The sequence below is a fragment of the Scomber scombrus genome, chromosome 19 (assembly GCF_963691925.1).
Source record: "Scomber scombrus chromosome 19, fScoSco1.1, whole genome shotgun sequence".
NCBI classification, from domain to species: Eukaryota; Metazoa; Chordata; class Actinopteri; order Scombriformes; family Scombridae; genus Scomber; species Scomber scombrus.
In genome coordinates this window covers 10,896,149-10,912,937 of record NC_084988.1, presented here as the reverse complement: position 1 = coordinate 10,912,937, position 16,789 = coordinate 10,896,149, and the positions used below count along the sequence as shown (strand labels likewise).

The 16,789-nt window shown below is 38.0% G+C and overlaps 2 protein-coding genes across 3 annotated transcripts in view; both read left to right on the top strand.

Moving 5' to 3' along the window:
- aqr (aquarius intron-binding spliceosomal factor) overlaps window positions 1-16,789 on the top strand; it is a 73,800-nt gene that overhangs the window by 15,522 nt on the left and 41,489 nt on the right. The window contains exons 1-13 of one of the 2 annotated variants that reach the window (XM_062441028.1): window positions 7,832-7,893; window positions 8,321-8,425; window positions 9,121-9,177; window positions 9,445-9,485; window positions 9,581-9,616; window positions 9,721-9,841; window positions 9,962-10,102; window positions 11,022-11,090; window positions 11,765-11,865; window positions 11,980-12,056; window positions 12,977-13,041; window positions 16,048-16,164; window positions 16,282-16,395. In XM_062441028.1, the coding sequence (XP_062297012.1) occupies window positions 8,342-8,425; window positions 9,121-9,177; window positions 9,445-9,485; window positions 9,581-9,616; window positions 9,721-9,841; window positions 9,962-10,102; window positions 11,022-11,090; window positions 11,765-11,865; window positions 11,980-12,056; window positions 12,977-13,041; window positions 16,048-16,164; window positions 16,282-16,395 (1,023 nt within the window). In that variant the 5' untranslated portion in view covers window positions 7,832-7,893; window positions 8,321-8,341. Of the gene's footprint in view, window positions 1-7,831; window positions 7,894-8,320; window positions 8,426-9,120; window positions 9,178-9,444; window positions 9,486-9,580; window positions 9,617-9,720; window positions 9,842-9,961; window positions 10,103-11,021; window positions 11,091-11,764; window positions 11,866-11,979; window positions 12,057-12,974; window positions 13,042-16,047; window positions 16,165-16,281; window positions 16,396-16,789 lie in introns of those variants that run through there. The other variant, XM_062441029.1, reaches the window with a different exon arrangement.
- On the top strand, window positions 1,938-7,383 carry si:ch211-235i11.4 (zinc finger protein 236). The gene is made up of 3 exons (XM_062440860.1): window positions 1,938-1,999; window positions 2,346-6,421; window positions 7,067-7,383. The coding sequence occupies exons 2-3, from the start codon at window positions 2,399-2,401 to the stop codon at window positions 7,313-7,315; spliced, it is 4,272 nt and encodes a 1,423-aa protein (XP_062296844.1). The 5' UTR covers window positions 1,938-1,999; window positions 2,346-2,398; the 3' UTR covers window positions 7,316-7,383.

Here is a 16,789-nt window from a genome sequence, read left to right as displayed (position 1 = left end):
AAATATCAAGAAACACTGAGGCGTAAACCAGAAAGAGAAGTACATCTAACACGGTTGGAAAACGTGGTTACTCAATAGCCTAAACTAGGTTCACAGACCAAACACCAGACCAAAGGCATAAATCCAGACTCAACACAAACTAGTATCATATTTTCATCTTTCTGTTACCGCTGTAACTATATGCATAACATAACATTTTGGTATATGGCAAACTGTCAACACTGAGGCAAAGATTCAGATGTAAAGATATGTACACTTGAAAAACAAAACAACACAAACACGTGCAGAGAAGAACAAATGCATCAGCTGAGGACTCAGAGGTGTTTGTACATTTACGGAATACAAACCCTGATTTAAGAACCAAAATTAATCAGAGAGACAAGATGGTTTAAAATTAGGAGTGAACAAGACCATACATTTCAAACTAGAAAACCTTTAATGGACAGTGGAAGGAGACTACAAACCCATGTGTCTGCCAATGTTGCTATAATATCACTGCCTTTCTTCAACACACCCAATGGTTCAGCTTGAGTGATTGCACATTATGATGATACCTCACTTTTGGAAACTTATAAGCAGGTATGTATTGTATATAAAAGCATGATTATTTACACTATAGTTTACTCTATAGTATATTTTGTGTAGAATGGTAATGTGATCATGTAGAATATGGTATTTGAGCTATTACCCGTTTCATGTGATTAAATTACTCTGTGATGAATACTACTTTATGTGACTGTAACCATACTGTGACGGACTGTGAGAGAAGTCCAATTGTGTTAATGTTTAAGGCTGTAGTTTGCCAAGTTGCAATGTCATATTGCGTTGGATGTTGTGGAGTCCAAAGTAACAGCATGAGGCATTACAGTACAGTACAAGATTTAAAGGTAGTTTGGCCACATCAAAATATTCGCATCCAGCACTTGTTGGATGTCTAGAGTGTTGGATTCCATTTGTCTCACAAAGTTTTTGTGTATACCTCATGTGCAGGGCATGACTGCAATAATCTTCAATTTCTGTGTCAGGCAGACTGGCACAAGGTGTGATATACCTACTGATGACTAAGAACAATTTGTGGCATATATTTGTGTTGTACAATTAGACACAAATGCAAAAAAGAACTTGAATTTTGTATTGAATCTGTTTTGACCAACATAGCTTTGTTTCATGGTAGAGGTGAGCAGCTTAATTGCTAAGTTATTAAAATAATCTATGTATTATAACTGTATAATGTCACATAGCCTTGGCATCTTCTCATTTATATAACAGCTATGAGCAGAGCTGTTGTGTAAATAGTTACAAGTAACGGTAAGTAATTCAATTGCAAAATAAATGTATCTGTAATCCGTTACCGGGAAAAAATGTGTAATTAAATTCAAGTTACTTATGAAAATGTTGATGATTACAAAGGGGGTTATATCTGAAGTCAGACCTTTCTATTATTTTGAAAATAAATCAGTGGAGCACACATGGATTTAAATAGTGTCACAGACCAATTAAGCCCATGCCAGACTTGACTTTTTTCATCAAATATCTTTATTTTATATTACAAAAATCTACATGAACTAATGAATACATTTTCAAATAAGAGATAATTCTCACTTTACAAGAAATTATCTTCCTTATAAATCATGTCAGTATGCTTGAAAAACACCTGAATTTAGATTATGGTGGGCTTAATCAGTATACTTACCCTCACAGTTGAAAACAATTAGAAAATTAGAAAAGTAATCAAAGAGTAATCAGATGTAATAACTTACATTACTTATTATATTTTAACTAGGGTAACTAGTAATCTGTAACCTATCACATTTCTAGAGTAACTTTCCCAACACTGGCTATGAGAAATCTTTCCACATCCGCAGGTCTATGGTGGGTAGGAACATAACATATTTGTTTCCAGTCGGACATTACAAGCTGGTTACCCGACGTGACGTCACGCATTGTTAGACAAGCTAACTCGTCATACATTGATTTTTAAAATAAAGAGACTAATGTAGTAAGTATTTTTGACATATAAATAAGCGTTGTTAGCTAGTTCTGCGTTAGACCAAATTATTAAGTCCGACGTTAACTGACAATGTTGGTTACCATTGTCTTCGTTTAAGTCTTATGTTATTGTCGTATAATGTTAATGTTAGCAACCATGTTTTAAATGGACTACATTATGCTGTTCTGTTCCCGTAATCGACTGTCACGTTATCACAGGGATTATACATTATTTTATATGTTACAGTCAGGATAGCTGCATTATTTTGTTTCCTATCGTTGCCATTGTATACATTGAAATGTAAGGCTTATTTCAAGTTTTAATGTATTAAATATACATATATATTTTGCCATAGGTTTAAGTCAGAGGATCTGCAGCTGGAATCATCACAAAAGAGGTGATCTAAAAATGCATCAGTGTCCCATTTGCCCTAAATCGTTCCCGGTACTTTCTAAACTCCATAGACATCATGTCATCCATACTGGCCAAAAGCCATTCGTCTGTACAGTTTGTGGAAAAGCCTTCACACAGTTAGTGCATTTAAAAACGCACATGGAGAAAATTCACCATTCAAGGCTCCTAAGGGACAGTTTTCAAGATGGCACTTCAACTAATAACAAGAGGGTTTCACATTTAAACCATGATACACCAACTGCAGTGACGAACATAAATGGTAGTGGCAATTGCACCATAATGCCATCAGCAGTGTCTTCTTCAGTGGCCTCCCAGCCAGAATGGAAAAGGAAAATTACTCACAAATGCCTTCCTCCCTCTGCTGACAATGGAAATCCACCACAAAATATGCCACATGGCTCTGTGATGAACAGTGACTTGGATGTTATGGATACAAAACATCAGGAGCAAGTTGATTCTGTGTATTCTGACACATATGTATGCAACGCCGAAAGTGGATACACCTGCAAGTTCTGCTTGAAGTCATTCACTTCATCTCTTCAGCTTTGGATTCACTCTTCAGCTCATAACAAACCAAAACAATGTCAGAGAGGCATATCTGGGCAGACTCTTTCTAAAGAAGTACATTCAAAGATGTCACAAGAACTGAGCTCCAGTTTAAAACACCATTGTCCTAAATGTCCTAAAACCTTCTGTTCACCATCCAAATTACAACGACATCTACTTATTCATACAGGGCTGAAACCCTACTCATGTGTGTTCTGTAGAAAAGCCTTTAGACAGAAGGTACACTTGAAAACTCATTTAAGCACATCAAATAAATGTTCACTTTCTGCAAGCAATGCAGGGAAAAAGCAGAGGCTTTGTAACGGCAGCCAGACTTCAGATCGGCAGCTTCAGTCATCAGTTCAGCGACCCACCAGCCACCAGTGTCCTGTGAATTCAGCAGTGGAACTAGAGCTACAATGTAGAATAAATGTAAATGCTGTGCAGGCCTCGAGCAAGGCTGAAATTAAGTTTGATGCAGTTGAAGAACCAGAACAACCGTTAAATACAAGCAGTCAGAGTATTTACCAGAGTTCAGGTGAACAAAAGCAGCAATACATGATCCATAAAGACTTGAAACCATTCCGATGTATGATCTGCAACAGATCTTTTAGATTGGAAATTAATTTAATACGTCATCATAAAATTCACAGGAACCAAAAAGAATTGACAGCCCCTGCTCAGGATGTGAGAAATAATGTGAAAATGTCTCATTCTGATGCAATAAAACATTCACCTGAAGCCAGTAATGCAGACCCCACTGACTTAAACATCATCATTAAACCAGAAACATGGAGTGAAAATCCCAGTGATCTCAAAGAATCGCCTCCTCAGGATGCTGAGTTAATTACATCAACAGAACAGCAGAGTGAAACATGTCAAGCCAGCAGCAAAAATCAGAGAACAAACACTTCACATCAGTGTCATGCATGTTCAAAATGTTTTCCATCTTCATCAAAACTTCAAAGACACATGATGACTCATACTGGACAAAGGCCCTTTGGCTGTGAGATGTGTGGCAAGAGATTTCGTCAGAAAACACACTTGAGGGTACATTGTCGCACTCACCTTTGGTCCAGATATCACAAACAGCGATCACTGTATATCAACAGACCGCCTTCTCGCATAGGTGGGTTTAACACAAGGACTGCAGGAGATATCCCAATCCAGGAAATGTTCACACATAAAAGGGACTATGAGACACACAATGGTAGTGATCTAATCTCTACAAAACAGCTGGATCAGACCCCTTCTATGGAGATTGTTCAGAGTCATGTCAACAGAGAACAGGAGGAAAAAGTGTTGCTGCATGCTTCAAAGAAAAATGAGGTTGTGTACCCGAGTAAGGTTCTTCCTTCTGCTAACAATGGACATCCACCCAAAAGTATGCCACATGTAAGTGATACCTACGTGATGAACAGTGTCTCAGATTTTATGGATACAAAACATCAGGAGCAAGTTTATTCTGCAAATACTGCCACATCTGTATGCAACAATTACAGTGGATACAACTGTAAAGTCTGCTTGAAGTCATTCACTTCATCTCTTCAGCTTTGGATTCACTCATCAACTCATACCAAACCAAAACAAAGACAGAGAGGCATATCTGGGCAGACTCTTTCTAAAAAGGCACATTCAAAGATGTCACAAGAACTGAGCTCCAGTGGGGGCAAAATTACTTTCAAACACCATTGTCCTAAATGTCCCAAAACATTCTGTTCACCATCCAAATTACAACGACATCTACTTATTCATACAGGGCTGAAACCATACTCATGTGTGTTCTGTAGGAAAGCCTTTAGACAGAAGGTACACTTGAAAACTCATTTAAGCACATCAAATAAATGTTCACTTTCTGGAAGCAATGCAGGGAAAAAGCAGAGGCTTTGTAACGGCAGTCAGACTTCAGATCGGCAGCTTCAGTCATCAGTTCAGCGACCCACCAGCCACCAGTGTCCTGTGAATTCAGCAGTGGAACTAGAGCTACAATGTAGAATGAATGTAAATGGTGTGCAGGCCCCGAGCAAGGCTGAAATCAAGTACGATGCAGTTGAAGAACCTGAACAACCATTAAATACAAGCAGTCAGAGTATATACAAGAGTTCAGGTGAACAAAAGCAGCAATACATGATCCATAAAGACTTGAAACCATTCCGATGTATGATCTGCAACAGATCTTTTAGGTTGGAAATTAATTTAATACGTCATCATAAAATTCACAGGAACCAAAAAGAATTGGCAGCCCCTGCTCAGAATTTGAGGAATATTGTAAAAATGTCTCATTCTGATGCAATAAAACATTCACCTGAAGCCAGTAATGCAGACCCCACTGACTTAAACATCATCATTAAACCGGAAACATGGAGTGAAAATCTCAGTGATCTCAATGAATCTCCTCCTCAGGATGCTGAGTTAATTACATCAACAGAACAACAGAGTGAAACATGTCAAGCCAGCAGCAAAAAGCGAAGAACAAACACTTCACATCAGTGTCATGCATGTTCAAAATGTTTTCCATCTTCATCAAAACTTCAAAGACACATGATGACTCATACTGGACAAAGGCCCTTTGGCTGTGAGATGTGTGGCAAGAGATTTCGTCAGAAAACACACTTGAGGGTACATTGTCGCACTCACCTGTGGTCCAGATATCACAAACAGCGATCACTATATATCAACAGACCGCCTTCTCGCATAGGTGGGTTTAACACAAGGACTGCGGGAGATATCCCAATCCAGGAAATGTTCACACATTTAAGGGACTTTGAGACACACAATGGCAGTGTTCTAATCTCTACAAAACAGCTGGATCAGACCCCTTCTATGGCACTTGTTCAGAGTCATGTCAACAGAGAACAGGAGGACAAAGTGTTGCTGCATACTTCAAAGAAAAATGAGGTGTACCTGAGTAAGGTTCCTAAGGTGAAAGGTGTGAAAAAGACACAGACTGCTAAATCAAAGCAAAATACAGGCAATGTACAACACAAGTGTTTCCAGTGTTTCAAGTGCTTTCCAACTGTCTCTAAATTACAAAGGCATGAGATGGTACACACAGGCTTGAAACCATTTCAATGTCATACGTGTGGGAAATCATTCAGGCAAGCTTCACATCTGAAAACCCATCAAGTATCGCACTATAAGAGTAAAGCATCCAAGCCAGTCAATCAGCAGGGGGATAGCAGAAAATGTAAAGCAAACAGTCAACAAGAGCTTTACCCAAAGTTCAGTGTTTGTATTCCACCACAGAAAAAAACTGTGACCATAAATACTGCACATTCAGTTATTGATGGTGCTGTAAGTAATGTAGAAAGTGAACTCACCTTCACCATGCAGGAAATATCCATCACAAAAGGGAACAGAATCATTAAGAAAATAACTAAAAGTAATGTATGTTGTAAAAAAAAGAAACTTCACATCTGCAGAATATGCTTAAAGAACTTTGCTTCTCCGTACAAGCTCTCAAGGCACTTGGTCATTCACTCTGGGATAAGGCCATACAAATGTCCTCTGTGCAGCAAAACCTTCACACAGTGTAACCATTTGAAAGTTCATGAACGCAGATGTAAAAATGGTAACAGGACCTCTGATTATTATCAAGGAGAGATGATAAATACTAGTCATCTCCAAGATAAATGCACTGAAAAAATCACTGATTATGTAGATTTGTATGTCGATGGATTAGGAGAGCAGGCAGAGTCAGATTATACCAGCGTTGGTCATTATTCACTTACTGATAGAGAGTTTTCTGATTGCACTGAAGCAATAGATTCTGAATGGCTGGTAGTGCCAGAGGTTGGCTTACAAGACACAAATAATGAATCAGATGAAAAGCAGAGAGAAAACTATAGTGAGGTTACAGACCATTGTAGTTATTCATTTCCTTCTGAACTTGCCTTTGAAATAAATAAACTGGTCCAAAATCAAATCATGGCACCCTTGTCACATCAAGATGAGAGCAATAATGTAAAAATACCAGGGCAGTTAAAAGGAGCTTTGACTATGTCCGATAGCAACACGCAGCTTAGTGATGGATGTGTGAGTTCTGTGGCTGACAGTCAAAACCAGGCAGATTTGCCAGATTATTACTGGTGTGAACCATTAACTATGTTTCAACAGGATGAAGACACTACAAGTTTACAGGGCAAAAAAGATCCTCAGGAACATAACTATAATACTAGTGTTCAACCTAAATCATCTTCCACTCAAAAGCATCGTTGTGAAATTTGCTTCAAGTATTTTGTGTCTCCCTCTAAACTTAAAAGGCATTATCTTGTCCACACAGGTCAGAGGCCATTCAGATGTGACATTTGTGGCAAATCTTTCACACAGTCATCACATGTGAGAACACACAGACTCACTCACTGATACTGAAATTATGTTGTGTAATATTTGTATATTTTGGTATAAAATCCCTGATGTTATGATCATGATGTGTGAACAGTATGATGTGTGATTAGTATGATGGTATTGTACAATATGTAGTACATGCATGAGGCTGGCTTTTGTTGTTTTGGGTTCGGGCTGTTTTTAATTAAATTAGAAAATGCAAATAAAATTCTTTAAAATAATCAATGACTTTGTGGTAATTGATGTAAGAGAGGAATTGTGTTGTATTTTCAATTCATTACATTGGCGATATAACTTACATTATATCTCTTTAAAGGTTTTTTTTATGATTATTATATTTTCTTGTGCGTTGTGCTTGTTTTGTTTATTCAAAAATGTCCCAGACAACAAATGTTTCCTCGTACAACGATTGAAAATATCATTTTTGAGTGACATGAAAAGATTTCTGACAGTAGGAACGGGAGACAATGCTTTTTGTTCCTGGGGACGACTTTTTTTGCACGTACCCATTCAGGAAGTCAGTCGCATTCAGCGCGTTTTGTTGTGTACATGCGTAACGTACCGTCCTCAACACTCATGCTGAAATAAAGATAAAGGTTGGTGATTTACCTTTATTATATGTTAAAGTACACCACAAGACGGACAGTATCGTTACCGGTAAAATCATTTCTGAGTCGCTTGTATTTGACTGGCGCTATGAAATAGCTTAGCTTGTCATAACCGCTGCTCTCTGAAATTATAAAGCAGCTAATGTTAACTAAAGTAGCATTGTATGACTGTACGAAAGTTAGTCTTGTATGTCTTAGGTACATATAAAACCGATAAACTTTTAGAAAGTTAGGTATACTATTGCTTTTCATTATATTCTTGTTCACTTTGTTAACCTTGCTAACTTTCATGATAGGTTAATGAAGTTGCCTCATGTTTTAAATCCAGGAGTACATTACAGATAGTTTAAATCAAAGTCAATTCCTGTTGTATAATAATTATTTCAGACAATATTTTGTTTTGTTTCTCTAATAGTCGTCATTGCAGCTGCTTGAGATGGCAACTATGGAGAAGGAAACCCCCGCTAAAAAGTCTGCAGCACCTTCTGTGTCTCAGATTAATGCAGAATATGTCACGCAGGTAAAACATTGTGCATGTACACTACATATATTGTCCCTAACTGTGACAATATATAGTAATGGATACGGTCTTTTCCATGTTGTGTTTATGCTGAAGAAAGAGAGATGGTCTCATCACCTGTAATCACCTATGAACATTTAGTGTTCATTGTGTTGTTATGTGTCTTGAGTGAATCACATTATAAAAATCTACCACACACTTTTTTTCAATACGCTGCATCACATGCCAGTCCTATTTATATAGTAAATATTAATGTGTCCCTGTAACAGATGTCCCACATTAGATCATCAGTTTAATTTGTGTTAAGGATGGTTGACTCTCTCACTCTTGTCTAAAAAAAAAAGACTGAAAAAAAACTGGTACCTTTTCTAGAATAAATGCAAATTGGAGAGTTTTATCCTCTCTAGAATGGAAGTATTTTGTTAAACGTTTAGGTTTTGCTCATATGAAAATGATCAGAATAGTTTTCTGAAGTTTGCCTTGCGCCACAAGACATAAACTGTTTTACATATATGACAAAACACAACATTTAACCAAACAACAAATCACATCCTACAAACAATCAATTGCTCACTTTCGCATTCAGTACTTAGTTTACACAGGTGCACCGAGGCCCAAAGAGTTATTTTTAATAAACTTCTCTCCATTCATTCCACCATGTTTACTGATATTGATGGTTTTATTTTATGTTTCAGTTGGCTAATAAATATTGGGCTCCTCATGCAAAGAATAAACTGCCGTTTGACCCAAAGGTGAGTTTTATACATTGCTGTTTCTTACTCTACAGGTGTCGGTACATATATTTTTGTTAGCGGAACTCCAGTTAGGAGTTAAAGGCAAACACATGCTCTGCATACTGTAAATATCATAGTTTTCAAAGTTATGTTTAAACTTGTACATTTCTTAATTAATTAGTTTAATACAATAAAATGACAAAAGAGGCAGTAAGTAAAACAAACTTTTCATTTTACCTGTTATTGCTGCTTAATTGTTATGAATATTCTTTGCTGTTTGTTTAGGTGATGGAAGATGTTTACGAAAAAGAGATTCTCAAGTCTAAGTAAGTGAATGTCTATGACTTGAACTGTCTTGTTTAATCCAATGAGTACATTTCACATATATTTATCTAATTTTATGGTATTATTTCCTTGTCAGATTTGCCATCAGAAAAATCATGCTGCTTGAGTTCAGGTGGGATATTTCACATCTTTGTATTCTCTGTTTTAATTAAGCTGCCACTGAATTAAAAGACTTGGTGGATATATATTAATTGTTTTATTTTTCTCATCTTTCAGCCAATATCTTGAGAACTACCTTTGGGTCAACTACACTCCTGAGGTGTCCAGCAATGCCTACCTCATGTCTATTTGTTGCATTGTGAATGAGAAGTTCAGAGAGAATGTCCCAGCATGGGAGGTAAGAAATGCAGTAGTTTATCAGAATTGAGACTGTCATCGCATAGAGACATCAGCTGCTGAAAATGCAAATTGATGGCTCTCTATAACATCATCTTGTTTTTTTTATGGTGTATATCAGGTGTTCAAAAAGGAACCCAGCCATTTCCCATTTTTCGTTAAATGTGTGATGGAGGCTGTTTTGGCAGGCGAGAACAGTGGCCTCACTCTAAAGGAACAAACCGTGCTGCTTGTCTTCCTGGACCACTGCTTCAACAGTCTGGTGTGTACCACCACACTCACATTTAATGTTAATTAAATTATTTACCTACTGAAAAAACTGATACCTTTTCAAATGTGTAGGTGTGTTATGCTGCTGCTAGTATGTTCATTAAGCAGATTTGCTTTCAAGCCAGTACCTTGTGTAACATTTTGATTGCAATATTTACATGGTTTAAAATAAAGTGATTGCATTAATATCCCATTTTACACAAATTCTGTATTCTTAATCACTGTATCACATAAGCAAATCGCAGCTGTGGTAATGTGAACCACCGAATTGCATTTGCTTTCAATTTTTAAATCCTAAATTCAATCATTTAAAAATCTGTGTTGCTAGGCAAAAATACCAATTAGTGTATCTCTGAATAACTAGACCTATTTAAATTAAGACGCTATCCCGAGATGATAGATACAGTCAAATATGAGGACTCTAAACAGCTCTTTGATAGATACTTCACTGTGTTTTATAACATAGCTGTGGAGAACGTCTGTTTTCTAGTCACAGCATCGTTTTTTAAATAAACAAAGCCATTTGCATGACAATTTGAATCAGGGTTTTGCCTTTACCAGGTCAAGAACATTTTACTCAATAATGGAAGCAAGGCTAAAATGCACAGATAGAAATTAAAGCAGTTATTTGTAATATCCACAAGGTGGCATTAGTAGACTAGGCAGCCCAACTTGGGTCGGCTCCTGCCCATCTGTATTCTCCACAGCCGCATTAAACCACAGGGAAGCACTGCAGATGCCTCACTTTAAAATCTGCTGTGATAGCTTGCTGCCCTTTGATTGAATCCTATAAAGCCTTCTAAATATTTAAGTTGCAGACTTTTATTACGGGCTGAAGTCTAATAAAAAGCTGTCATACACGGTAAATTTTGACAACTCACTCTCTTTCTCTCTGTGTGTCTTCCTCCCAGGAGGTAGATTTGATCAGGGAGCAGGTACAGCAGCTCATCTCTCTGCCTATGTGGATGTGCCTCATACCAGTAAGATGTCAACTTATTACCCTAATTAAGTTTCTCTGTTGCTTATAGCTGCACGCACCAAGTAGTGACATTGTTTGATCATTTCATAAGAAGTGATTGCTAGCCAATCACAGAAACCATTGGCTATCTGTCTAACAACGATTCAGCCTCTGGGGGCAACAGTCAATATTTCGGGGTTTCCGGTGTAGCCAGCGGATATCCGGTTAATGGATATCTGTGCCAAGACTTCCTCTTCTGTGTTCCGGTCATTGTTTACAGTCCTATTAGCAACTTCAGATTGTCCAGACAACATTTTGGCTAATATCTATAACCAGATATAGCATATGAATGCAGATAAATACAAAAATTTATAAAAAAAAAAAGCAAAACTGTCATCAGACGACAGCTGATGGGTTCTGAGATTGCATTTCAGCCAATACGTTTCACCTCTTTTGCTCTTCACACGGACTATTTACCTGCATGCAACCAAAGTCTGTTCAAATGTCATTGGTCAATACTAAATGGACTGCTATTGGAAACCAGAACACTTCTGGTACCAAAACCTTGTACCTTTGCCTACAGATTCTGCATTCATATGCAGATATCTGTTTGTAGAGATTAACTGCTACCCTGCTGTGAAACCACTCATCAGATATAATTGACTCGTGACTGATTTGTGTCTTTCGTGTTTGCAGTCCCGACTCCAACATGAGCTGAAGAAAGTTCCAAAGCTGCAGAAGTTCTGGAATCTAATCAAAAAGAAGTTTGATAAAATGGACGCTGATGGAGCCGAGCAGTAATATTATTTTCTTTGCTTGCGTGTTCAGATCTGTATAGACTAGGAAATTATGTTTTATACCCTCAGAGTATTTGAGCTCTTTCTGATATGCTTGCTCTTTGTCTTCCTCAGGGCTAAAAAAGAGAGAGTCTTTCTTTCAGCTCTCATTAAAAAGTTTCTTGGAGTTCTTGTGTCAATTCCGCCATCAGGTAAAGAAGTAAAACATACTTTTTTGTCCCTTGGAATGCATTAAGATATATCATCTGTGGTGTAGTGTACAGTTATTTAATGTGACATGCCATCAGCTGGAGGGATAGCCATTAGATCATGGTCATATTTTTATAAAGAAAAGCACATCCCTGGTGTTTATTTTTACCTCCAAATATTGAGTAAAATTAATTAGACCAGGACACTGTCCCTTTAACTTTGTTCCCAAAGCAAGTCTGGGCGTGTGCTCTCTCTTCCTTTCCCAGCATGAGTAAAGTACCCAGGTTTTTTTGTAGCATTTCAAGAGCTTGCACAGTGACCACATCTCCTCAGTCCAGACCCATATTGCCAGTATGACACACAATATTACCACTATTTTAGTGGCACTATTCCTTCCTTTCTTTCTTTCTAAATCGTGCAGCCACTGAAGGAGCATGTGCCCCAGCTGCCATAGTGCCACTGGCACTGACTACTACAATGTTATAATGCAGGCCGACATAGAGGCCCCCTACCTGAATGCTAAAAACAGAACATTCATGTTTGTGTGTTTAGGTAGAATTCAAACCTGACAGAGGAGATTACAATCTGAAACCCAGCAGGATCCACATCACTCTAATGCCTGCTGCATGCCTTAGTTTGAAATACACACACAACACACAGGCTTAATGAGGGTGGAGGTCCCAGTGTGATGTAGCGCTGCACATGCAGTGTCTCATAGTGAGACTCACACACTCAGCATGGTACCTTGGTGTTGTCCACATGTGTTTGCTGTCATCATTGTTAGTTGTACTAGTCCTTATCTCTTTTTGATTTTTATATTCATATAGTCATGTGTTCTTGTCTGTCAGATTGAATTTTTCATTCATTTCCTTATCAAAAGTGAAGCAATAACCTCCACAATGTTTTCCTTCCTTTTCCATAGGGACTGTATCCATGGAGAAGGTACATTACTGCGAGAGATTCATTGAACTCATGATTGATTTGGAGGTAAGACACAGCCGCCCATTCCATAGCCTTATTCAGTGAATATTTAAAAAAGCATTTTACCATTTGAACTTTCTGTTAATAGAAATTATTAAGGATTATTTAAAATTTAAACAGAAAGATGATTTGTTCAATCTTAACATAGAAAAAAGTCAAACACTCATTTCCACTGCGTCTGTACACTAGAAGAGCCTGGGTCTATATTTGCTAAATCATGGTATTTTGATAAAGGAAGTGGTGTAGACATCTGTTTATGCAGAGCTCATTTGCCATTCATCCTTCACATTTACCGCTAACTCAAGTCAACTGACAGTGGATAAATGTATACTCTCAGCTCCACCCTATGTGTCTCTGTTGTGACTGTCTGCAAAGCTATGCAGTATTTGAAACACTAGTCTTTGATCGCTGTATGAGAACGGTTATTTTCAGCCTGATGTTTTTTGACATCTGATATACGTTGTACAGAGGAGGATCCACAAGGATAGGAACTAGCCAGCAAGTGGAAAACAGCCAGTTAGGGGAGTCTGGGGGCATGCCCCCCCCCCCCCCCCCCCCCCCCCCAAAAAAAATAAATAAATAAATAAATTGGACGTTAACACCCAAATTTGGTGTACTTTGGAACATTCTAATGCCACTTTTTCATGAAGTGGCATGTAGTCGTGGCATTTAAACACGTAGGGAATTATTGTAAAGGAGAATCGGGCATCTTGTGCATTTTAGTTCACAGTCTTTAAATAGCTATTAATATTCAAAACCACAACTATTCCTGACTGATCACAACTTTTGTAATTAAGAATCATCAGACCGTATTTATTATTATATTTATTTCACCTCAAGGTTTATCAAGACATGCCACTATGATGGTTCATGTATTATTTTACTAGAAACATAAATGCAGTCTTACTCAACAAAAATAAACAAGGTCATTTTAAGGGGAATGTGTCAGCCCCATGTCTTATCTGGACTATGTAATGGTTTTAAATTACACTAGTTGTAAAAGAAACCTTTGCCAAAAATAACAAAACATGTGAATCACTTAACTCAGATCATGTGAATCACTTAACTCAGATCATGTGAATCCACTGCATCAAATCAACTTCTAGTCATCTTCGTCTCCTTATCCTAATTAACATCCGAATCCAGGCCCAACTGGCATCTAGATAGGTGCGTTTCTCTATCATCATGCTTGCATTCTTTTTAAGCAGAGGCTAGTGGTTATAAATGTACATGCATAGCAAATTGCAGCTTGTTAATCAAATGTGTGCTTGTGTGAATTTAAGATTGAATGAGTGAGGTTTGAGGTGAATAATGTTTTGTCAGTGAAAATTAAAAAAAGATGAGCTTAATTTTTTTAAAGTGCAGATTTTTTATAACAGTCAAAAACTGAATGAAAAGTGCATTGCACTATTTGGCAGTTTCACCTTTTATCGTCTTTTCTGCAGTTGTGGCTTTGAGAAACTGTGGCTGATGTTTAGCATATTGAGCAGATCTACTCTGATGTGGGAACTGTGTAGTCTTGCCCATTGAGATCAAACACAAACGTCTTAACCTGCATCACTGCGCTGGTCTAAAAGGGGCTTTATTTAAACAATATCTGCTCCTATACGACAGGGTGTTGGACTGAATACAAACCTTTAATTGTCATGCAGATGAATCCAGTCTAAGTTGGGACTCATGGTGCATTTTCATTCACCTCGGTTACTGAGTCAGAGTGATGTAGCTCATAAAGATGAGGAGCCTTTGTGAACCATCATCATATTGGTTCATTTAAGAAATGAAAAATAGAATTTGACACTACGTTTCAGAGAACCAACCTTACTAGAGAGGTTGGCTCTCGGGAGTGAAGGCACAATGTCACATAAGATTGTTGCTCCTGCTGCCTGTGCAGATCTCCTGTTATTAGCAAGGTAGCTCAATAGATTTCATCTGGCTGTCTGCTGACAGGCCGGCCTTGCTGTTCCTGGCAGCGGCTAGTGTCCAGCCAGCTGACTGCCTCTAGAGACAACTCCTGTCCTTCAGCACTATCATTTTACAAAGTCTTAGTAGTCTGAAATCCATACTTCCCCTCACTGATGACGACCTGAAAATTAATGCAGGGAAAAGAGATCCCTGTTCTTGCCAGCTTTATACTGGCTGTCAGGACTGTGTTGAGATCAAAGATGACTGTTGGATATAAAGGTATCCGTTCTCTCAGTATTTAGGTATCACATGCTGCACCTGCAGCCTTTGAAGAGCTGTTTTCATTGAATAAAATTTAGAAATTTCATTTATTGGCATTTTGCATTTAAATATTCTATTTCACAATTCCGATTTTTTTTTTTCCTGAGGCAATTCTTCTCTTTTAGACATTACGGTGTGATAGATTGAACTTCTTTTTGTTCTGTGTACAACAGTCACCCTTTTACTCAGACTGTCAGCTCATCAACATGTTCAGTTGATATATTCCTACCAAAGCAGCGCTGTTATCTCATTTTGACAGGTTTCTTCTGTTTTTGCCTTCATGTCATGTTCCTGTGCTACGACAAGCAAATAAATCATGGCTATAGAAGTGGCTGAGCCTGTTTTTTGTTTAGTTTTTTTTCTGAGGCCTATTCTCATCTCACTTTCTGTTTTCCTTTTTTTGTTTGCATCATGTTCCAAAACAACTTCAAGACAAGAAAAGACCATGGATCAATAAAATATATGGATAATCACAGTCCACATGCTGGGAACTGTTGTTCTTGAATCAATTGACTCTTTTGACCCCTGAGAGGTGTCAGTTCATACAATACATTTTCCTGTTATGTAGTGACATCAGATTCACCATGTGTATATAACTGTTTTTTTCCTGCAATTCTATCGTGTTGATTTTATTTCCTCGGTTATTTTGACCCTGTCCATTGAAATAGCATTTTTCTCCCTCCATGTTTTTACCAGTGACATTCCAGTTAAATACAGTTGTGATAACTTCAAGGGCCAATCTGTAAGCGTGTATTCCAGTGCTGTAAACAGGGTGTCCTGTGTGTTTAGGCCCTTCTGCCCACCAGACGTTGGTTCAATACGGTGCTGGATGACTCTCACTTGGTGGTCAGTTGCCACCTGTCCAGCCTCGCCCACAGAGAGAAGGAGGGACACCTCTTTTGCCAGGTAGAATACACAAGGAAACGTGCACATAGATTATATCCATGTCCACAAAGACCAAAATTATCTCAGCTGTCATTTTAATGTTTAGAAGTAACTTACATTATTGTCTCATCTCTGTAGTTGCTCGACATGCTGAAGTTCTACACAGGTTTTGAGATCAATGACCAGACGGGAAACGCCCTGACACAGAAAGAGATGACCACCCTGCACTATGACAGAATCACATCCCTGCAGGTAAATGCTTTAACATGGACAGACAGCTTCATATGTTAGCTAACTGCACTGCCCTGCTGGCCTTCCTCCTTCCTCCTCAGTTGTTTTTCCTTCAATGTTCACAGCATGCATAGGATGTGTCTGCAATCTTTGGGTCTGCATTTATAGTTGTGAAAATAAACTTAAGTAGAAAACAAAATATCCCTGCAAGCTACACTCTGTGTCAGAAGTCCTGCGGGACGATGATCTGACTCAATTTGAGCTTTGCTACAGTGACCCCAGTCTGTTCCTGTGAGACGTTGTTCCTCTGGTGGGAATAATGCTGGTTAGCTGGGACAGAAATAAACACAGCAGTGACTAAATCATAAAGTAAATGAGCAATAAAACCTTAAATATATGTTTTAAGGTGGTTTTT

Bases quoted from the DNA above. Each gene is read 5' to 3' on its own strand.
- si:ch211-235i11.4 (XM_062440860.1), top strand. From the start codon at position 2,399: ATGCATCAGTGTCCCATTTGCCCTAAATCGTTCCCGGTACTTTCTAAA. The intron at 6,422-7,066 runs GTCATTCACTCT...ATGTTTCAACAG, and splicing joins ACAAGCTCTCAAGGCACTTG to GATGAAGACACTACAAGTTT.